This window comes from Xiphophorus couchianus, chromosome 9 (genome assembly GCF_001444195.1).
Source record: "Xiphophorus couchianus chromosome 9, X_couchianus-1.0, whole genome shotgun sequence".
In the NCBI taxonomy this organism is placed as follows: Eukaryota; Metazoa; Chordata; class Actinopteri; order Cyprinodontiformes; family Poeciliidae; genus Xiphophorus; species Xiphophorus couchianus.
The window spans coordinates 11,220,924-11,242,370 of record NC_040236.1 but is presented as its reverse complement, the minus strand read 5'-3'; the positions used below and the strand labels follow the sequence as shown (position 1 = coordinate 11,242,370).

General features: G+C 36.8%; 4 protein-coding genes across 5 annotated transcripts; 2 read left to right on the top strand and 2 right to left on the bottom strand.

Moving 5' to 3' along the window:
• Positions 1-3,320: 3,320 nt before the first annotated feature.
• ctbs (chitobiase, di-N-acetyl-) lies at positions 3,321-7,977 on the top strand. The gene is made up of 7 exons (XM_028027750.1): positions 3,321-3,535; positions 4,744-4,882; positions 5,050-5,258; positions 5,365-5,536; positions 5,627-5,724; positions 7,247-7,411; positions 7,514-7,977. Exons 1-7 carry the CDS (start codon positions 3,329-3,331, stop codon positions 7,709-7,711), a joined length of 1,188 nt encoding a protein of 395 aa, XP_027883551.1. The 5' UTR covers positions 3,321-3,328; the 3' UTR covers positions 7,712-7,977.
• A 96-nt stretch (positions 7,978-8,073) lies between these two features.
• spata1 (spermatogenesis associated 1) lies at positions 8,074-13,612 on the bottom strand. 2 transcript variants are annotated; one of them, XM_028027749.1, is made up of 13 exons: positions 13,008-13,609; positions 12,807-12,913; positions 11,943-12,060; positions 11,724-11,777; positions 11,519-11,623; positions 11,254-11,440; positions 10,399-10,552; positions 10,100-10,166; positions 9,890-10,004; positions 9,693-9,818; positions 9,434-9,600; positions 8,402-8,500; positions 8,074-8,272 (listed from the first exon to the last, which is right to left on the bottom strand). In XM_028027749.1, the coding sequence occupies exons 1-13, from the start codon at positions 13,068-13,070 to the stop codon at positions 8,111-8,113; spliced, it is 1,524 nt and encodes a 507-aa protein (XP_027883550.1). In that variant the 5' UTR covers positions 13,071-13,609; the 3' UTR covers positions 8,074-8,110. The 2 variants fall into 2 exon arrangements, with proteins under 2 accessions (XP_027883550.1, XP_027883549.1); XM_028027748.1 differs by having other exon boundaries at positions 11,254-11,623; positions 13,008-13,612.
• Positions 13,613-13,818: 206 nt separating this feature from the next.
• Positions 13,819-15,349, top strand: LOC114150938 (guanine nucleotide-binding protein G(I)/G(S)/G(O) subunit gamma-5). The gene is made up of 3 exons (XM_028027752.1): positions 13,819-14,021; positions 14,194-14,342; positions 15,086-15,349. The coding sequence occupies exons 1-2, from the start codon at positions 13,941-13,943 to the stop codon at positions 14,317-14,319; spliced, it is 207 nt and encodes a 68-aa protein (XP_027883553.1). The 5' UTR covers positions 13,819-13,940; the 3' UTR covers positions 14,320-14,342; positions 15,086-15,349.
• Positions 15,350-16,137: 788 nt separating this feature from the next.
• Positions 16,138-21,213, bottom strand: rpf1 (ribosome production factor 1 homolog). Its single transcript, XM_028027751.1, has 9 exons — positions 20,900-21,213; positions 20,690-20,746; positions 20,480-20,560; positions 20,297-20,392; positions 19,841-19,994; positions 19,436-19,518; positions 18,780-18,961; positions 17,511-17,637; positions 16,138-17,331 (listed from the first exon to the last, which is right to left on the bottom strand). Exons 1-9 carry the CDS (start codon positions 21,122-21,124, stop codon positions 17,290-17,292), a joined length of 1,047 nt encoding a protein of 348 aa, XP_027883552.1. The 5' UTR covers positions 21,125-21,213; the 3' UTR covers positions 16,138-17,289.
• Between the last annotated feature and the right edge of the window lie 234 nt (positions 21,214-21,447).

Here is a 21,447-nt window from a genome sequence, read left to right as displayed (position 1 = left end):
AAGGTTTTTATTTGTTGTATTGGTTGGCAGAACAAAATATATTTAAAGTAATAAATAAGTGTTTACCTCAAAAAGTACTTTTATATGTTTAAAGACAATAAATATTAAGATTTGTACAGAGCTGTCAGAGCAGCTTGATCCCACCTGGTGACTGATTCATGTGTCATAATGTCCTGACCCTACAATACTTTCACAAAAATGACAGGATTGTGAAATTATACTGTTTGCTTTCTACCTGGAATCGAAAATGTTTGAATAACCTTCATCAGTGGTTCTCCTCAATAAACTGTTTAAGGAGTATCAAACAGAGGATGTATGACAGTACTTGTAGGTAAACTCCAAAAAGATATAAACCCTAACGATTTATCCAAAGAGAAAGATATCTGAAATTAAGCAGTATGTTGGTGTTTTTGGCTTCTCTGTTCTGTCTCAGATACCATCCATCCATCCATCCATTGTCTGTTCACCCTTGTCCCCAATGGGGTCGGGAGGGTTGCTGGTGCCCATCTCCAGCTACGTTCCGGGCGAGAGGCGGGGTACACCCTGGACAGGTCGCCAGTCTGTCGCAGGGCAACACAGAGACATACAGGACAAACAACCATGCACACACACACTCACACCTAGGGAGAATTTAGAGAAACCAATTGACCTGACAGTCATGTTTTTGGACTGTGGGAGGAAGCCGGAGTACCCGGAGAGAACCCACGCATGCACAGGGAGAACATGCAAACTCCATGCAGAAAGACCCCGGCCGGGAATCGAACCCAGGACCGTCTTGCTGCAAGGCAACAGTGCTACCAACTGCGCCACTGTGCAGCCCTTCTGTCTCAGATACCTTGGTGTTATTATCTTTGACTTTCATAGTTGCACTAATTCAAGATTGACTTCCACTTTTATAAAAAAAAAAAAACACTGTATATGTACATACTTTTGAAAGTTTTTTTAGGCTTTATTGTCATTTATTCATCAAAAGCTAGACAGGATGTAGGACAGAGAAATGAGTAAAGCTGGAAAAAGCACTCAGATGGAAATTGAATATAGGAAAGCTATGTCAAAAACTGTAGACTCAGCATGCTGAACCAACCCAATCTAAACATATTACAAGAAAGAAAGAAAGAAAGATTCAATTTATTTAATTTTTTTATATATATTTCTATTTTTAAATGTCTTCATTGAGAGCAAAGCAGAAAATAAGTCAAATTCCTTGTTTGTGAGCACAAACCTGGCAAAAAAGCTAAATCTGATTTCAATTCTGCTTTGTCCTTGGGGTGTCATTCTCAACAAATAATTCAAACCTATTTTTTTCAGCTAAGGAATATTTCTGATTGTCAAAACCTGGTGTCAAAACTTGAAGCAGATGTTACTAGATATGCTTTTTTTTCCATCCACTATATTCTAAGTTATGTTTTTTTCCCTTTTTTATGAGTTTATTTGCTTTCTCCACAAGATTGCCAGAAGATTTTAGACGGAACACTGGATGTCGTTGTTTGTATTTGTTGTTGTCTTAAGGAGTAAGTATATTACTTAAACAATAATTACTTCAAAAACTGCATTCTACTCCTCTTCATAATATTTTAGCAAGAGCAAAACCTTACTATTGCACAAACCCTTTTTTCTCAGATCATTCTGTCTTGTGATACTGAGGATGAGAATCTCTGCACAAAACTATCCTCTGCCTGTGATCAGAAGGATTTCCAACCCTTTGGATTTTTGTTTTGCACTGTGCTGTGAAAAGAGACAGCCATCTAGTTAATCTAGATCGGAGAGTATGTTGATATCTGGCATTCAAACAAATGCAAATTAGCATTTTATCAGTGTTACTGTCTAACATGGGTCAAAAGTCATGGGTCAACACGATCTGGGGATAGCAGAAGAGTTGGTCAATAACATACCGGTACTAGATTTCTGAAAAATAAAAAAAATAATTAAAAAATTCTCTTTAGAGCTTGTGTAAAATAATCAACTTCAAATTATAGGCCTATAAGAGTTTATTACTGATTAAACATACTTTTCCGTTCATGCATAGTCTATGGAGGGTCAAGCGGGGCTTGTGTCTATCTCCAGTGGTCATTGAGTTAGAAGCAGGACACACGTTGGACAAGTCACACAGGTCAAACAACTCACTCATACCTAAGGACAATTTCATGTCTTGTTTTTGGACTCTGTACAGGGAGAACATGCAGAAAATCCCCAGCTGGGATTTGCTGCCAACTGCACCGCTTTGCAGCTATGCTGTTAAAAATACTTTCAAATATCCACTGTCAAACTTTTATTAAGTGGAAGAAGAGAAGTGCCACTACGTTACATTACAATTGAACATTTCATTGCATTCTGGTGTCTGTGTGTACTAAATACACCAAACTATAAGGGAGGAATTTGTTAAACCTGCACAGTGTTTCAGTTATCCTTACATTATCTGTTTTTGATATAGTTTCCTATTTAGGCTCCCTGCCGTAGTAGCTTCTTGGATTGTAATTTTTATTGCTGAATCAGATGTCACTTGAATATTTCATGCAAGAAACTTGAATTGTCAAACAATATTTTAATAAGTATTTTGCGTGGATATGTGTATTTTTTAACTTAATGTTATATTGATTATTCAGCAAAGCTAAATCCCCATAAGAAGAAGCAGTACTTTTAAAGTAAACATGCTTATTGTAGACATTAAAATACCTTTTTATGATACGCTGTTTAGTCAGGTAATTTACTTATGTGGCCACCCTGCTTAACCGACATGCCACTTACAACTAGTTTGTTGAATTTTTAAAACAATTTAACCAAAACAGCCAAACAAGTACTCTGTGTGTGCAATAAAAAAGAGTTTAAGGCTTTTTTATATTTTCTATATCTTTTTGCTATAACCCCTTATAGTCCATACATACATAGTCTTGTACATCTGTAAATAAATATTTATATCTCGTAGAGCACTTCTGGATAGATGCAAACTACATCTCGTTGCTTGTACTTGTGACAGTGCAATGACAATAAAGTTGAATTCTATTCTATTCTATTCTATTTTTTCAGCCAGCTGACTAGCAGTGTGAAGCAACAGGTGAGTGAGGAACAGTGCTGTAACTATGCTCCATACAGCAAGAGAAAATAAGTAGGCTATCTTGTTGCATTTGTTATATTTTACTTTATACTGGTCATTGACCCCCTGCTTATTCATTATGTTGAAATTTAGCAACAAAGCCCACACAGCTTAAAGTTAGTTTTCCAATCCAGACGTGATAATCACTATCTCAAAAAAATCATTGATAGTTAATGTATGTTTATATATAGGCTACTGAACATATCGATGTCAGTCAATTGACATTTTATCGACAAGATGAGTTTTGTCCTATCTCGTATTCCGTACAAAAGTTCACATGATCAGCTAGCTTCACTACAAGCTGCTGTGGTTTTGTTTCGGACCAACACAATGTTGCCGTTCGTTGTGTTTCTGTCGGTTCTGCTGGGAGTGAGCGGCTCCGGCGTGTGTCCGTGTGACAGGCCGGAGCTCTGTCAGCCAATCCGGGGAGAGAGAGAGTTTGAGGTAACGCTGTCGGCTGTCAACATGTAAAACAAACATACCTGCCGCGAAGTATCATTACTTACATCAGCTTTCATTTCTGGAAGAACAACTCTGTTTTTCCAATAAGATTTTTTCAAAGCTATATTCTGAACCGAAAATTTGTGTTAATAATATAATTTAAAGTCCAGAGGTACTAAATGTTAGTTTTGCACTGATTTTTGGAGTTGTGTACTTTCAGAAAATGGATTCCTTCTACCAGGGCACCTGAAGCAAAAACCTGCAGGTTATGATGTTCACATTAATAAAATACGACTTTATACTGCAGCTTGGATAAAACGCAGTGACGTGGGGAGTAAACAGCATCCTAATCTCAACAGATCTAATGAGAAAAGTTGACAGTTTAGTTGCTAAAGTTATTTTTGAGATGGTGGGATGTATAAAGTTCCTCTTTTTAAACATCCGTCTTTCTGCATTGCAGCCAACATTGGCTCAGGAATGTGAACTGTTCAACATATATCAGTGAACACACTGAGTGGTTTAACTCAGGTTTTATCTGATTATATAGATTCGGTTCAGTGTTTTAAGGTTTCCTGTCTGCCTGTGGTAAAATGTAAGAATTTGCTAAGTTTACTTTTTGTGCCATTGTCTCATTTGTGTGTCTCTTTCATTCTTGTATTCTCTCACTGTAAAAATATTTACCATAAAATCTGGTGAATCTTTGTTTTTCCTCGTATTCTAATAATATGATGGAAGCCACATATGGGATTTTTAAATTTAAAATGTCAGAAGCCTCTTAAATGATTTGTTTTGACTCTTAAAAACAGACCTATTCAGACAACATTCACAAGAACAAATGCTGAAGAAAATAAAGGTAGAGCTAACAACACTAAACTTAAAAAACACTAAAATTAGATAAAAATGTTAAAAAGATGCATTTTAAATGTCAGAAAGCAGAATTTTCTTCCATAAGAGGCCTTTGACAGTTTGCTCTTTTCTTCCAGTGGTTGTAATATTTTGTTTGCTCAGTATGATATGCTATGTTTTAGATTCATTTGATGTTTTTGGTTGTGTTGCAAAAAGGAGTTTTGTTGTGAATTGACACTATATTAATGAATTGAATTGCATTGTATTCAATTTTCAAAAAACTGCATTTGGTTTTGCTCTCTTATTAGTTTTTGTTTGCAAGACACCTTGATCATAATCATTAATATAACTGTTTTTGGTTTTAGGTGTTTGTATTTGATGTGGGGGGAAAGACATGGAAATCCTACAACTGGAGTATGGTGACGACAGTGGCCGCCTTTGGGAATTATGATGCTGAGCTAATGTGTTTCGCTCACTCAAAAGGAGCACGAGTTGTCCTCAAAGGTGAGTGAGTTTACACCGGTTTGCCTTAATAGTCTGCAAAACTTCATGTCTATATCAACATTCATTGTTTCAGAGCATTTTTTTTTCCTTTTTACAAATATGTTTTGATATTTGCTTATTGACGTGTTGTCTTTGTCCTTGCATGTCTCTTTGTGGTGGTGGCATAGGTGACGTTCATATTCCCTACATTGTGGACCAAGCCAACAGGACCAAATGGATAACTGAGCAGGTCAGTTTAGCCAAGAAACAGTTCATGGACGGGATTAACATTGACGTTGAGCAAGCAGTGGAAGACGGCTCTCCAGAATACTACGCTCTGACAGCACTGGTTAATGAGTCGACAGAGACCTTTCACAGGGAAATCCCAGGCTCTCAGGTAGAACAGCAATGGTTCATCAATGTCTGGTGAACCATTTCCATTTCTATTTCCATGGAAAATGGCCAGCTTACCCCTACCATTTCCTTTTTTCCCTGATTTTTAGGTTTCATTTGATGTCGCCTGGTCACCAAAGTGTATCGACAAGCGCTGTTATGATTACGTCACCATCGCCAAATCCTGTGACCTGGTGTTTGTGATGTCCTACGATGAGCAGAGCCAGATCACTGGAGACTGCATTGCAATGGCAAATGCCCCATTCAGCCAAACTCTAAAAGGTCTTTATGTCCAGATGCACATTTAGGATTGAGAACCAATCACCTTGTTAATGTGAACTAATGGAAAAAAAAATTATCTGTCCATTTTAGCCTATGATGACTATTTGGATCTGAAGATTCATTCGAATAAGCTGCTGATGGGAGTGCCATGGTACGGCTATGACTATCCATGTGTTAACCTTTCTCAGGTATGGCAATATTTAATGACAAGTTGCACACTTTACTTCTGATAACGCTGCATATCATCCTGAAAATACAATCCTAACACTGAAGCATGATGGAAACATCGTCATACTTTGGGAGTGCTTCCTTTTTACTTATTTTATAAGATATGTCTTATAAAATCTATTGAAATTTGTCATTTTATCATGACAAAATGTGAAAAAGGGTATACTGTATGAATATTTTTGCAAGCACTGTACGTTTTTGTCCAACTGATTATTTTGGCATTTTAATTTACTGACAAGAGCCCACAGCCAGATGATGCGGGCTCTTGGACCACGAAGCAGGACAGTTTGGCCAAGAAGCAGTTCATAGATGGGATTAACATTGATGTTCAACACTATTGTGCCTATTGTGTCTATAGTCACTTCAGGCACAATGAATGTGCCTCTGGTCACAAACTGTACTTTGACAAATGTATATTAAGACAAACCTCTCCAGATTAAAGAAATCCAATACATTTTGAAGAAGAGCTGATCAACAATTGCTTATATTAGAAGCTAAATTTATGGGTGTGATATTTTATGATTTGTGGAATATACATATGATAAAACCTAATCTAGGTTATTATTTTGCCATTAAATGTTCAGAATGTTTTAAAGAAAAGCCAGAGGAAAAGAAACATACATTCAAAATGGAAAAAATTGTTGGAAGCCAGTGAGCAAATCTTATGTCCAGTCTTGTGTTCTTTAAGCTTTTTTAATGTCGGTTCACAACAAATGGAATACATTTCCCTATGCTGCCACCAGGTGGCAGACCACCTGCTATTACATGGTTCTGGGCTCACAATTCTGTTTTCATTGAGCTTCAAAGATAAATCAATAATAATTGTCTTTACCACAAGAGAGATTAGTCTAATTATTTACATCAGCACACACATTTCACACTAATAGAGTTTAATAGATAATTACTGATCTGTCCTAAGTCTCAGTAGGAACATTTGCTGCTAATGATCAACCAATTATGGTGAGGATTATTAGGGGAAATATTTCATAGTACTGTGGCACCCTTTTAAAGCTGCCTTCAGTTAATAACAGAAAATTAAAAATAAAGTGTTTTATACCAATCTTGATCTAAAATGTCAAACATGTTACTGGCTCAGTATAATTTGATATTTTTTCTGGAAAGTTTTAAATGCGTTTCTTTTTTAAAAAATTGGATTTATTTAAAATGTCCATTGAAATGCAAAGTGCATTACACATTAAAGAAATTATTTGAGCACTATTAGTTTTCTTCTTTTTATTAGTCAACAATGATGATGTTGACTAACAATATCATTAGCCTATTAATATAGGACTTGCTCCCCTATATTAATAGGCTTGACTTTCAATCATAGAACACAAAATCACAATATTTTTTCTTAAAAACTGCAGGTGATGTGGGTTTTATTGTTTCCTTTTTTTTGCATCATGGCAAATGCTGTGTAAAACCTGCCTATTAATGAAACAAAATAAAACGCTTCTGTTTTTATTTTCTGTTTTATCCAAGGAGGGGATTTGTTACATACCTAAAGTCCCGTTCCGTGGAGCTCCTTGCAGTGATGCAGCGGGAAAACAAAAAACATACAAATGGATCATGAAGCAACTCAACAGCCCAACGTCGTCCGGCAGACTGTGGGATGATGAGCAAAAAGCTCCTTACTTCTATTACAAGGTGTCTTTTTTTAAACCATACTCCTAAAACAATGCATTTAAACAAACACAAAACAAATTAATTTTTTTTCTATTTTATTCTTTGTTTCACTGCTTAATTCAGGATGAGACAGGACAGTCCCATCAGGTTTGGTACGATGACCCACAGAGTCTGTCCCCCAAAGCGGACTACGTCATGTCCAAAGGCCTGAGAGGCATCGGCATGTGGAACGGCAACATTTTGGACTACAGTGACGATCCTGTAGCCAGGCAGCAGACTGCACTGATGTGGAATGCCCTGTTAGGATCCAAACTGGGATAAACTGAATGCTCCAGCAGGAGCCTCTTACTGAGCTGCTGAGCTTGCTCCACTTGGTTTCCAAACATCTTTTTCAGTGGTAACTGGGCGTGGCCTCTATTCAACTTCAGGGATGCTTACTTGCACGTTGCCTTTTACTTTAGATGCAATGAATTATGATTCAATAACAAAGACAATCGTTTTAATCACATTTGCACTGATTTTTGATTACCATTCCAAGAACTGTGATCCTGTTTACTTTGTTCTTTAATAAAGCTTTTACTAATTGATCTAGTGGACTCCCTGGTGCTACATTATTGTAGAAAAAATGCACAGTGCGGAAAGAACATCAAAAACAAAAGGAAGAATTGTGTTATCCAGTTCATACAAGTATTAGTTGGCAGGTTAGTTCATGTTTAAAGGCTAGGAAGAGCAGTCCTCCTGACGTCGATGAAGAAGCTGCTTTAAACTTGTGCTTTGTCCCGTGTTGTGTTTCCAGTCCATCCAGGAAGGAGATGACTGATTCTTTTTTTGGGAAAGTTCGGTCTTCAGGTCTCTGAGCTCAGTAGCAGCCTGCTTCCTCAACTTGTAGGGAAAAAAACAAACATATTTTGTTTTACAGTCAATTCCAGATCTGCTGGGCTTTTTATCCAGAACATATCAGAAATAAACCCAACCAGTCACCTGTTTTATTGAGACTGGACTGATTGTTACCTTTATCTCTGTTATCAGCTTCATCTTGGCATCGTCTACTTTCCTCTTCAGGTTGTCGACGTCATAGCTCTCCTTCATGATCTGAATGATGAGCTCATTCTGAAATATTGCTCTTGGGTTAATTTGTTTACAGGGCACATTTAATTGTGATGAACAAAAATAATCTTTAAATACTGTATGTTTAGTAGCGTGCAATAATCCACCTCAATATATTCTTTGTATAATAAGTCCATATGTTCTGATCTCCAAAAACCCACACATAAAAACAACAGATTTAGTAAAATTACTTGGTTGAGTTTCATCATTTCCTAGTTTGAAAATAAAAGCAGGAAGGTATGTATGTTCAGCATTTTTATAACTGTAGGTAACAGTTACTTGATGGTGCTATAAAAAGGCATTAGGTGTCTGGAAAATACACAAAATCACCCCTTTAAAACATGCAACATATGTCCAGATTTATTATACTAAGCAATAAATTGCATCTTAAATTTATTAAATCTTCCTTCAATTTTTATTCTTATAATTTTAATTGCTTACAGTAAATGGCCTGCACTTGTCCAGAGGGCCCTAAAGCACTTCACCCTTCATTCAGTCATTCCCATGCTGATGGGGGGGTAAGCTATTGGCTAGTAGCCACAGCTGCCCTCTGAACACTGGCAGCAGGCACAATGACTGAGACTGACAGATTTGAACCAGCAACCCACCGATGGCGAGACCAACTCCTATCACTTTCACCACTGTTGCCCCCTGTTTATGTTCTAGTAATTCTGAATGTTTTTTGATAAAAGTTAGTAATGTTAATTCTATATGCTACTGGTGTGTGGTTAAATTTTAAGATAACTTCCTTTGATATCCTGGACTTCATGCTCCTTATATGACCATTTGAAGTCACCTGACTAGGTTGTTTTGTGTCGTACTCAGATTAAAGTTGTTCATTTAATTGAATCCGTTCCTATATGTGTTGAATCCGTTCTAATATGTGTGATAATGTTAACTATGTGGTGCAACAAGGCATATGGGATTTTACTGGACCTTCTCGGAGGACCTCCCCTGTCGCCTTGCTTTCTCTCTGGCTTGAAGCTGATGCAGAACTTTGTTGTGAAATAGCTCCAGTTCCTGCCTCAAGTTTCTCAGATGCTCCTCCAATGGTGCTGTGGTCTTCTTAGTTTCAAAATATTTCTTTTTCCAGCTGTCTCGTGCTTTATATTAGTGGAGTAGGGAAAGAAATTGAACAGTTTTCTTTTTTTGCACTCAGTCTGACTTTGTTTTCACTTAGATGTTGATATCCCACCTTGGTTCCTGCGGTGTCGGTTCTGAGCCAATAAGTCTTTTCCCTTTCTCAAAAGCTGCTGTCTTGTCCACTCCAGCTGCTTCCTCTCCTCTCTCACCATTTTGATTTCCTCCATTAGTGCCTCTCCTTACAAGTACGAAATATGTTCCAATTACCAAGCAAAAGAATTTGGCTCAAACAATCTGAGCATTCCTTACTGTTGGAGAGAAAATCTAGCGAAGCAGAAACTGCTTTATTGGAGGCCGAGTCTGGACCTCGGGGTGAAGCTGTACACTGAACAGGTTGCGGCAACATGGCTGGACCTTCCAACATCTAAAACACCAACAAATTTAGAGACAGTATAAATACTGACTGAAACAGACATGTTTATATTTTTTTAAAGAAGTCTCACAATGGCTGCATATTACCCCATTAGTTGGTTTATTTCTGGTGGTCTTCTCTCTGTCTGGACCTTTGCACTTAGAGTTCCCAACACTAAAACATAGAAGTACAGTCAAAAAATAAGAACCAATGCATTTTTCTAATGTAAAGAAAATTTATATTCTAAACATTACAGTGTGCTACTATAGACTCAGCAACAGAGGCCTTAATTTGGGGAACATTTCCTGTGGTCTGATAGAACTAAAATTGAAACATTTGGCGATAATGACCACTGTTTCATTTGGAGGGGAAAAAAATTGAGTCTTCCAAGTGTAACATATGGTACCTGTCTGTCAGCAAAAAGCCTAAACTGTGGTCTTCCAGAGACTCAGCTGCTCCTGAATGTGTGTCCTTGGGTTGATATATTGTCTTTCGGCAGATCTCCTCTGTTTCTGCTGACCAAACCGTGTGGGCTGAATTAGCTTCACATATCTCTAACGCTGTAGACATACAAAAAGTAAATGTTTTATTTTCTTTAAAGAATGTCATTTTGTTAATGAGCTAAAAAAATGCAAAACACCCTATGAGTTGATTATAAAATTAAGTATTTTTGTTGTTAACCAAACTATAAGTGGTCTGTCAAACCTAAAAATTAACACTGCAGCCAGATGAGTGTAAATTAATGTGTTATGTGTATTAAAATATATGACATGAGAAATATTTTTTAGTGGATCATTTTCATTATTTAAACATATTAATTCACCAAAAAAGATGAGGGGTTCAGTGTTTAATTAATTGGGTCAATACAATAGAATACTAACTATTTCTTCTTTCTTTTTTTTTACTTATGCAATCTGACAAAAGAAAATGCTATAGATGAGATTATATTAGATTATACTAAAATATTTCTTACACTTCGATACAGTAGCTTCTGGATGGAGGAAAGTATCACATTTATACAATGTAATTATCACATTCATATAATCAAAACAGTTATCATGTTATAACATTATAGTGATCAAAAATTTATTTTCCTCCATGACAGCACTACTTCTCAGTACTTTCTCAGCAAAAATAAATAAATAATTAAAAAGCTAATGTTTTACGTGCGGACAGATCTAATTATTTGATAACTCTTTTATACAGAGTACAACTGTGTAAACTCTTGTTGACAATATGCTGTGAATGACCGCTTTAATACCCTTTCTAAGTGCTATCAGCTTTAGGACCCTTTGATTCTGAGGTTTCCCTGCACAGATCTCCGGCTCTGTTCTCCTGATGAAGCCTGGAGCTTCATCCTCTGAGGAGGAGCTGCTGCAGCTGCTTTCATCTTCTTCATCTTCACGTTCCTCTTCCAGCACAGAGACAGGAACTGGTTGCTGGGAACACTGGGAGATGTGGGGGAATTTAATGGCCTTCTTTGTCCCTGTTGCCACGCTGCACATCTTGGAAGGGTGGAGACAGACCTGGTGCTCTGGGGAGCTGCTGCTGGAATCCATGGTGAAGGACTGAGAGCAGAAAGTGCTGTCTGCCTCTCCTGTGGGCAGAAGGTACAGCTCCGGCTGAGCCGCCTGCCGACATGTTACAACGGCTCATTTCAGGGACTGAGCAAACGCAGTTATTTAAAGTAAGAAACCAATAAACTTATCAGGATGTATGGACTCAACGTACATACGGTGGAGCGAATGTTTTCACTTTCAGATTTGTCTCCTGTTTGCCTTTGACCTGTAAAAGACAAGAACTACAGTGTGAGAAGCGCAGCAGTAAAGTTGCTATGCTCCCCATTCACAGCCTTTATAGCCGTCAGTGTATTCAGCCTGAATAGGGCACTGACTGCGCAGTGAAACGATCAGCCCTACAAAAGGCCTCCTAACTGTCAGCTGCACTCACCAGCGCCAGACTGCGGCCCACGCATTTCAGGAAGGAGAATTTATGGATGCTCCTCTCAGCGCCAAGCAGAGCAGCCAGCTCACCCCTCAGAGTCTGCAGGGTGGTTTCAGGATAAACCCTAATGTCACCAGGAACAAGGACACAATATGTGCACCAGTCAGGGGCTTAGTAAAATTGTTAAATCATGGCTAAGTTGAATGAATGTTTTAGCAGTTTTACATAGGCTAATATTGACTGTTTAATAGTTAATAATAAAAACTATCATTTTCATGGCAACACCAAACTGAGGTCCAATGTTTTGTTCCGTCGTATTCTTTTTTCATGCTGTAAATGACAATAAAGATGAACTTAACAATAGTAAACATGTTTTATTTTAAAATAGAGTCAATATTACACTCATTAACAACTTTTTTTTTTCAAATTTCCAAGTTATCAAAAGATTTATATTTTAATTACCACACATCTTTTTTTTACTAACTGAACTTTACATACGAAATAAATGTAGCATACTGAACATCTGAAATGCATGTGGAAGATTGTTGCTTTTAATTATTATTTCTGTAATTAACAGAGCAGTGTAAAGGCTTTCAAATCACTTGATGTTTTTTTTTTTCTAATTAAAACTTCTATGTATTTTACTAAAATTTAAGGTGAATCCACATCACTACAATAGAGCACTTTATAGTCCGGCAAGCAAAACCCCACTAAATGCCTTAAAACTTGTTGTTCTGTTGTAATATATGACACAGTTCAATAAATACTTCTGCCAGGAGCTATATATGGCTTCAATAATCACACCTCTGTTTGATACAAACTGTTGTCATTTGAATGATAATAAAAATAAAATATTTCAAGCACTTTTACCTGATGAAGCCAGCAGAAATAAAACTCTCTGTAGCTTCAGCTGGGACTTTATTGAGTTTCATATCCCACTGATCAGCTGGCACAAACAGCACATGGAGCTCCAAAAGCTGCACATAAATGAAATTAACAATGAAGTTTGCAGCCCCTGACATTTGCTTACTTAATACATTTTTATATCATGTCAAGAGATTTAGCATTTACCTTACTGCTGGCCGGTCTCATGCTGTCCTCTGTAAATCTCACTGATTCACACAACAGCTCCATTATCAGTCTGGTTCAGAGAAAGAAACGCAGTAAAAATACTGAACTATAGAAATGTGGGAGTATTTGTTACGAAAGAGTTGTGTTTGCGTGCGCTGTGACTGCTCCAGACTGCCAGGAAACAACCTGCTGCAATTAAACACACTCAGCCATCCAACTGTGCTTCTTTTATGAGAGTGCCAGCCCTGGATGCTCGGAATGACAGAGCAGCATGTGAAAAAAACAACAAAAAACTTCTCAACATATAAGATGAAAGAGTTGCCTTCATTTTCAAATAATAACATTTTGTTATGGGTTTTATTTAATCCTTGCACTTTTGAATCAGTAAATGCATGTTCACCAGTAGGGGGCTCTAATTTTATTGTAATTCGAACATTTAAATGCTGCGGGATTGAACATTACTATTCAAACTGTTTCTTATAAAACTTTCAAATATGAATCGTTTTGCAATTAAAAGCAATATTTACAGCAGATTTTATGTTAAGGAACGCTACAAATTATGTGTAATATAGCAAAACTAGCTCTACTAATATGCAATCTACAGAGATTTTAGACATAAAGTTAACATAAAGCATGGCTAATTTTATTCCACTAATATCTGTTAAAAAACCAAAACTTTCAAACACGGGATACACCAAGTATAAATGTTTAATTTAAAATCACGAGATAAGTGGTGGCAGTGACAACATCTGAAAATGTACCGTATTTCCAGACGCCATGTGAATGCAGCACGAGTGGGCACGCCTTTAAAAACCGGAAGCTTATTCCTTGGAAGAAGAAAAAGTTAGCTTGGTAGCTACCAGCGTCGACTAGCTTGCGTGAACTTTTCCACACGTATTATTTTGAATATCGTAGCCATTCCAGATCGCAGTTATGCCGGGACCATCCAACATTGTCGCCATGAAGAAAGTTGTTCAACAGTTGCGCTTTGAAGCGGGTATAAACAGAGTTAAGGTAAGTTTTTATACATTTAGTCGCTCTTAGGGCGTGTGTCTTTCTCGGTCATTTCGGTGTTTCTGTAATGTTACTGTTTTTTTGTCGAAATGGTATGGGTTGTGGTGAGGTTTGGGCAGCTCTATTCGTTGAGCGTAAACAGTTTATTACATTTTAAATCTGTTTTCTCCAGGTCTCGCAGGCCGCAGCGGACCTCCAGCAGTTTTGCCTCCAGAACGCCCAGCAGGACCCCCTGCTCACGGGCATGTCTTCCAGCAACAACCCGTTCAGACCGCAGAAAGTCTGCTCCTTCCTATAGTGCTGACGGGCCGGGCGACCACTGTGAGTACGAACATATACTTTATCAGCTCAAGGTTTTCAATGGACGCTCACAGGAGTTGATTTTATGGCAGCCAGGTGTTTTACTGTTAGTTTTGGTTCAAGCAAAACTTCCTCTAAGCTGCTTTAAAGAGTCAACGCTTTTTCTTCAACGTATTTTATACGTGTACAATTTGGCATCCTTCCTTTTTTTTAATAAACTACATAATTACTATTAAAAGTTTTTGTATTTACAAAACGTCTTTCAAATTTTTATTAAGATTATTTTTTTTACTATTTTCATTTTCTGTGTTGTGCTTTGGTTCAGCTTTGTTCTTAAAGTGGCATAGAAATAAAAGGGTTTAAATAAAAATGGTTTAAAATAAATACGTTTTTAGCAACTTTTACTATTTGTTACTTACTCAAATCCATGTTGAATGAGTTTTCTGAAATGCCAAGTCGTGTATTAATAAATCACCTTTTGAGATGAACTACTTTTATCAAAATACTGGACCTGAAAAGTAGATGATCTATTTAAGACTATAAATAAAATCTGAAAACTAGAATTGTGTACAAAAATAAGTAAAAAGGTAGTTTATTTGAGGATTTTGAAACAAAGATGCCAAAATGTGTGACAATGCTCCATTTAATTAGCTTATAGAAGGGTTAATCCATTTGAAGTTTATTCCAGTAAAATTTAGAGTGTTTGCTATATGTCAGATTTGGTTTAAACATTGTATGTTTTACTAATATGATGTTTTCTCCAGGTTTTGGATTACATGCCTCATTGAGCTGAGCTGCAGAATCCTGCAAAATGGACTGGAATCGTCTCAGGAGTCTTTGGGAATTTGGGCCAGGAATTTTAACTTGAGCCTTTTTAAACTTTAACCTTTCTTTAAAAGAAAAATTACACATTTTCCTTCTTTGGTGCATTAGAAATGCCTCAGCCTTCCTGCATAGAACTAACACATGTGCCTTCTGAAATGTAAATGTTTCTTGCCTAAATAAAACTGAACTATTTCCACATTTTAGACATGCAGCTTCATGTTCTCTTTTTCTCATTATTTTAAGACTTTTATCCAACTCAAAGCTTTTGTACAGAACAGACAGCCTAAACCTTAAAGCGAGTTGTTCTTGCAAATACTTCTTAATGTCATTTACATGGTAAATCATCTGAGAGATTAGTTTACTAGGGGTAAAACAAACTAAACCCGGCTTGTCTGTGATCTATTCTATGAAGTGAGATTGGAGAAAACATTTATAAAATAAACCCTGGGCCAGTTACTGCAGCAATATGAACCTAACCAATTTTCTGGAATAGTCTGCTGTCACAAAGTTTTTATCCCTCACTTGGAGCTTGAAGCTGTTGTCCGATGTCCTCGATTTTCAGACTCTGAAGAAAAATACTTATTTTTCTTCATTTCACCAGGAAATGCAAGTCCTGGTGAAATGTTATCACTATCCATCAGTTACACTGAAAGACATGCATGAATCGTCAAGGTGAAGATAATTCATCATGCTCAGACTTGTTTTAGTAACTTCCTGTAAAGTGTTCCTGTTCATTATGACTCAATCTAAATTCTATAATTTGGTCTGTGTTTCCATCAAAATGTTTACTGCTTTTTCTTCCAGGTTATAAAAGATGTCAACACATACCTTTATTTGCAGTCATGCTCATAAATGTCTAATACTACTGACGCCTCCCCCTTTTTCCTTGCAATATTTCAAAGTAACTTTCAATTTTATCTTTGCTAAGTTTTAATATTTATCACTTTGCTCAATGGTTGTGTGTTGGTTTTTTTTTTTTTTGCAACACTTGTAATGTGTTAATGACCAAATCTTTAATGTTGGCATGTCAAGTTTGAACCATGATTTGACGCATATAAACAGTTATCAAATTTTCTTCAACTTAAGTTCGTTTGATGCACTCAAATCCATGTAGAAAACATTGTATTTTTACCCTACTAGTACTTTTAGAATATAAAATACATTTAATAGTTTAATTACACTAATCTTATCTCCCAAAGATGGATAAATATCTGCTTCTGGTACATTGTAGCACATCTGTAAAAAATGTTTTAAAGGATAAAACTAATTGTGGTGGCTAAAAAATGATCCACATAGGTTAGTAGTTAAAGGGGTAAAATATCTTTCATAAATTTAACCTTAGCAAGTACAAACTTGAAATTATTCCATAGCTGAACAATGAAAAGCACAATAACAGAGTATACAGGAGGAGAAAAGCGTGACAGGTAATAAAGTTGTCAAGCTAAAAAAAAAGACAAACATTGCAGTGTCTAAGCTATGACCTTTATCTACCCACTCTTAATTCAAAACAAGAACCAACCTAAATGAGTTTCCTCAGTTTGGTGGAGGATGAAAATGTTGAGCCTTATTTAGTCCATAGAGCAACACCCAGTTTTCCTGTGCTGACTCAGAGCACCGTAACTGATTCTTTTCATTTACAGGCCTTCAGAACAGACTGAAGGTCTGTAAACTGAAAGTTTATTTTGTGTTAAAATGCCTGTTTCTGAGGATAACACAAACGCTCTTTCAATAAAATATAACTTGTACTTTTTACATAGTTAAACTTGAAAATCTGTCACTCTGGATCCAGACAAACATGAAGGTTAAAAAAGAAAGATGCACATTTTGTGTTGACTTTATCACTCAGAGGCAAGTCTGAAGAAATGAACATCTCTTTTACTTTCTCTCACTTTAGCTCAACTCTGCAGTTTGAAACTCATCTTCAGGTAATAACTAAAGTCATAAAAGAATATAACTGTGTATACATGAACTGTTACCAGACAACATAGCATCACCTCATCACTAAAAGCTGCATCTGGATCTTTGTACAGCTAACACAGGTTTCCTTCAAAAAGAATCAGAGACTTTGAAGCAAATTTGTGTAAGTCCATAAATATTTGCAGGACATTCGGTCGGGATCTTTTCTGACCAATAAACGTCCAACTCAAAGCTGGAACTTCCGTCTGCAGGCATCCATCTCGTGGCGCTGAAAAATGAAAATATTTTTGTGTCACAGTAAGAAATGAAACCGATGATGTGTTCTCCAGGTAGCATCTCATTAAAATACTATAATAGATTGTAATAACAGAGAAGCAGATTTAAGCATACAAATCCAGATGATATGAAAAAGTCAATTAAAGCTCCTTTTTTATTAAACAGACTCACCTTCAGCACCCATTCGTACTCTCCGTACTTGGAGTCGAACGTGCCCTTCTGCAGAGATCGGAGTTTTAGAGTGAAGCGAGGTCCCAGCTCCTGAATACCAACTTTCTTCTCGTTCTTGAAGATATACCTTACAGAAATACCATAATTAGTTTATTTGACCTTATTTAAAATAAATTAAGCCATTTGACCTTAACTCCATTTCTTTTTTATTTATGGTCAAGACTTTCAAGCCTGAGGACACGAAACTGTGTAGTGCAGTGGTGGCAGCATCATGTGTTGTCGTTTAGTTTAGTTTAGTGTGCATCAATCCCAGAAAAAAAAAGAAAGACCTTGTGAAGATGCAGATCAGAGAATGTCACCATCCACAGTGAAACATGTCGTGTATCAACATGAGCTACAAGTCCACTCTGTACTCCAAAAGGAGATGAAGTAATGACTATCACTAACTTCTGAGAAAAAAGGGGGCGCCTGCAAGCCTGAGAACAACATCAGCAACTTTGAAATGGATGGGTGGCTGCATTATGGTGTGTGGATATTTTTCAGCAGGAAGGACCGATGTAATTCACAAAATGAATATTAAAAAAAACATAATACAGAAAAGCATAATCTGAAGACAGTCAATCAGTAAGATCAAGACTGGAAGCAAGGAAGGAAACAAAATATTTGTCCAAATCATGTGGTTTAAAATGCTATTCCACAAAATACATCCGAATTTGAAGAAAGCTTAAAATAATGTATTACCAATAATTCTTGGATTTAGCAAGCATAATTATAATTTAATAACTATAATATGTCATCCTAAGTGACATACAGAAAAATCTCTATGAAGTATCTACATCTAAAATTTTGAGTTATGTCAGGTCTAAATACCTATTAGAGATGCAAAGAGGCTTCACATGTTAATTAGTTGAATCTAGTGGGGGTAGAAGTTACAGCACAGCTGTTGCTTGTTCTCCCTTGCTGAACTTCTGTGAATGGGGTTGCAACTCCTGCGTGGGCTTCATTATTCTCATGTCTAAATAAACATACTCATCGCTTTTTCCAGTTTTGTTCAATTAATGTATGTTTCTTAATTTACTTATTTTATTTGCAGCCCTCTCGTCTTTCTGTAAGCACTATTTAATCATCTCTTATTACAGTTTAATATTGATTCCCTACAATAGTTCCATATGATCTTACCCAACAAGTTACTAATATCCACATAAAAAGGAAAAAAAAAACATTCCTGTAAATGGAAGGATGTCTTCCTGATCATGCATGAACATTTACCTGTGGAATCTGAAAAAGATGAAATCTCTCTGGTTGTGAAAGGTGGCGACCTGTCGACCCACAAACTGAGGGTTCTGTGGGAACAGAGCGGCGAACAGACGACCAATGCTGTGTCCGAGGCGGGTGGTGAAGTTGTTGAGAATGACCTCTGGATAGTGTTCGGTTGGCTCTTTACCTCGTCTCTGAAAACAGGAAACAGGACAGCGGTGCATCAGTATGAGCTGAGGTTTGTCTTCAACTACTAGAAGAAGTGGTATTTAACTAGAAAGAGCAAGGAAGCACAAGAACACAGGGTTTGTACACATTTTTTATGTAAAAGTTTTTAACCCTATTTATCCAATTATTAAAGTACAATTGGAAAAGTTCACATGGAATTTATCTTACGTCTGATTGATGGATCGACTCACTCACTGACCAACTTACTGCATTAGATGCATTAAAAGGTTGATGGATCAACAGCAGATTTAATCAGTTGAACAGATAAAAACAACTAAAATCAAATATTTTTCCATAATTATCCAGACATGGAAACTACTTGAATGAAATTCTAACTCATTTTTAAACTGTAGGAAACACAATGCAGGTTGTGGGAGATGAGAATTCAGATTTGTACCCTCAAAAGGCATTAATATTAAGGATACATTTATTTGACTTGCCTTTATCTCTTTTCTTACTCGAACACTGCTGACTTTGAAGTGTGCAGTTGGCCCGTCAGGAAGGTGACAGAGAACCAAACCGTCTGAAAATAAACTGTTAAGGATCCAGATTAGACAAAATAGAAAGTCAAATGAAAAAAAAAAAACAAAAAAAAACTTTATGCCAGTCTGGTTTGGGTTTTTTGCAATTGCAGAACCCAGATGGTAAGCAAAACAACATTTCTATAAATATTAATTCTAGTATATTCTTTGAGCTTCTTTAGATGTATATTGTGATGAGGATAAATTTACAACATTTTGTGAAACCAGAAGAGTAACAGTCACTGATTCAAGTGGGAACAAAAACTGAATGTATCTAAACGAATTTCCTCATGCGATCAGAAGTGCTTTTTGAAGTCAGGATACTGGGCACCAGGCGATCCTGGTTGATGACCATCATGTATGTGAAGTCCCTGGCAACACACTGGGGAATGATCTTCTTTAGGGCGAGGCCTCTTCTGTAGTAAACATGGGCGTTTGGGATGACACTGGCCAGCTGCTCACAAAACCTCACTGTTCTCTGCAAGACACAAATGACGCCGTTAATGAGGGTGGCATACATGATTCTAAAATTTCAATTACATGATCTAAATTTTAAAGTAATTTCTATTTTCAATCAAAAGAGTTACATTTTACATAAATAAAAAACTATTGCTGCATTCTTCAACATTATGCAATCGTATAGATGACATAACATATGTAGCTTCTAGCTCTGAATTAAAATAGCAAATAATCCCAAAACTACTAATGGCTTGTAATTAAAAAAAAAAAAAAACTCAATTCAAAACTATTAAAGCTCTTATAGCCACCATAGCCACTCACCCCTCTGGGTCTGTCTGATGTAGTGATGAGCACTTTGGGATTTGTCAACCCGTTGAAATATGCTGAAAATTCATCAGTTCCCTCATCAAAAGCAACCTGGTGACGAGCAAAATGAACAAAACAAAGATTGTTCGTTAAAATAAACACATACATATAGAAAGACCAAAACAACAAAATCCAAACCTCTTCGTCTTCTGGATCAACTGCTGTCTCATCAAACACTCTCTGGTTTTCTATCGTTTTGGGGACTTCCTTTGGTGGCGCCTATGTTGGAAATAGAGTAACATGGAGTGAATGACTGGTATGAAGAAATACCAGTACAAGAATGAACTTACTTGGATTATAATTTAAAATAACAAGTAAAAAAAGAAAGAAATAATAATAAACACTCACCTTGTCACCTAATGCTTCCCTTTCTTTTCTCCTTTTTTTCTTCAGTTGAAGTTTTTGCTGAAAGTCAGAAATATACATGTTATTTTCAACACTCCATTTTAATAGGTGGAAATGTTAACAGTATGAGATGCACTGGGTGACTTTTCAAATAAAGAAACTTTAACTCTTCTGTAGTATAGAGGACAGTTTGACCCTGAAGGCTCTGTTTACCTTCCTCTTCTCCTGCTTGAACTTCATGAACATGAGGTGCCTCCGCTGTTTGTTCTTGATCTCGGAGACACTGAATGTGGGGGGAAACGCAGTTGTCGGATCGGCCTGGTTCTCCGCGGCGCTGCTCTCTTCCTTTACCTCCATGTTTTTAACCTTCGTCTTTGCTTTCATTGACTTCTTCTTCTTCTTGCTGCCCTTTTCCGTGGGAACTTCTGTAATATCCATCTTTCGTATGTCAGCGGTCTGTTTTGAGTTATTATCTCACGTGTTTACAGGCTGTCTGCCCGACTGAGTTCACTTCCTGGAATGAGAGGTGAATAGATTAAACTTTAGCAATAAAAGAGGGGGGACCTCTATTGGTGAGGAGGTGTACTACCTTTCTCACTCATCGCTGTTGAGAAGGTCGGAACAACTTATAAACAATCCAAAACAGCCACATTTTAATGACGCGCATTTGATTTGCGCATTTGTGATAATTCCGAGTTAGTTTGAGGCATATTGATGAAATTAAAAAGTCACACATTTGACTGTTAAATTTATCATTTTGA

Excerpts from the sequence above, each read along its gene's own strand:
- rpf1 (XM_028027751.1), bottom strand. The coding sequence starts at position 21,124 with ATGGATATTACAGAAGTTCCCACGGAAAAGGGCAGCAAGAAGAAGAAG. Across the intron at positions 20,393-20,479 it reads TTGATCCAGAAGACGAAGAG|GTTGCTTTTGATGAGGGAAC; the intron begins GTTTGGATTTTG and ends GCTCGTCACCAG. Across the intron at positions 19,519-19,840 it reads CCAGGATCGCCTGGTGCCCA|ACGGTTTGGTTCTCTGTCAC; the intron begins GTATCCTGACTT and ends GTTTATTTTCAG.
- ctbs (XM_028027750.1), top strand. The coding sequence starts at position 3,329 with ATGAGTTTTGTCCTATCTCGTATTCCGTACAAAAGTTCACATGATCAG. Across the intron at positions 5,537-5,626 it reads ATTCAGCCAAACTCTAAAAG|CCTATGATGACTATTTGGAT; the intron begins GTCTTTATGTCC and ends TGTCCATTTTAG. Across the intron at positions 5,725-7,246 it reads CATGTGTTAACCTTTCTCAG|GAGGGGATTTGTTACATACC; the intron begins GTATGGCAATAT and ends GTTTTATCCAAG.
- spata1 (XM_028027748.1), bottom strand. The coding sequence starts at position 13,070 with ATGGAGCTGTTGTGTGAATCAGTGAGATTTACAGAGGACAGCATGAGA. Across the intron at positions 12,061-12,806 it reads ATTTCTGCTGGCTTCATCAG|GGTTTATCCTGAAACCACCC; the intron begins GTAAAAGTGCTT and ends TGGTGACATTAG. Across the intron at positions 8,501-9,433 it reads AGGGGAGGTCCTCCGAGAAG|AATGAGCTCATCATTCAGAT; the intron begins GTCCAGTAAAAT and ends GCAATATTTCAG.
- LOC114150938 (XM_028027752.1), top strand. The coding sequence starts at position 13,941 with ATGCCGGGACCATCCAACATTGTCGCCATGAAGAAAGTTGTTCAACAG. Across the intron at positions 14,022-14,193 it reads CGGGTATAAACAGAGTTAAG|GTCTCGCAGGCCGCAGCGGA; the intron begins GTAAGTTTTTAT and ends TGTTTTCTCCAG.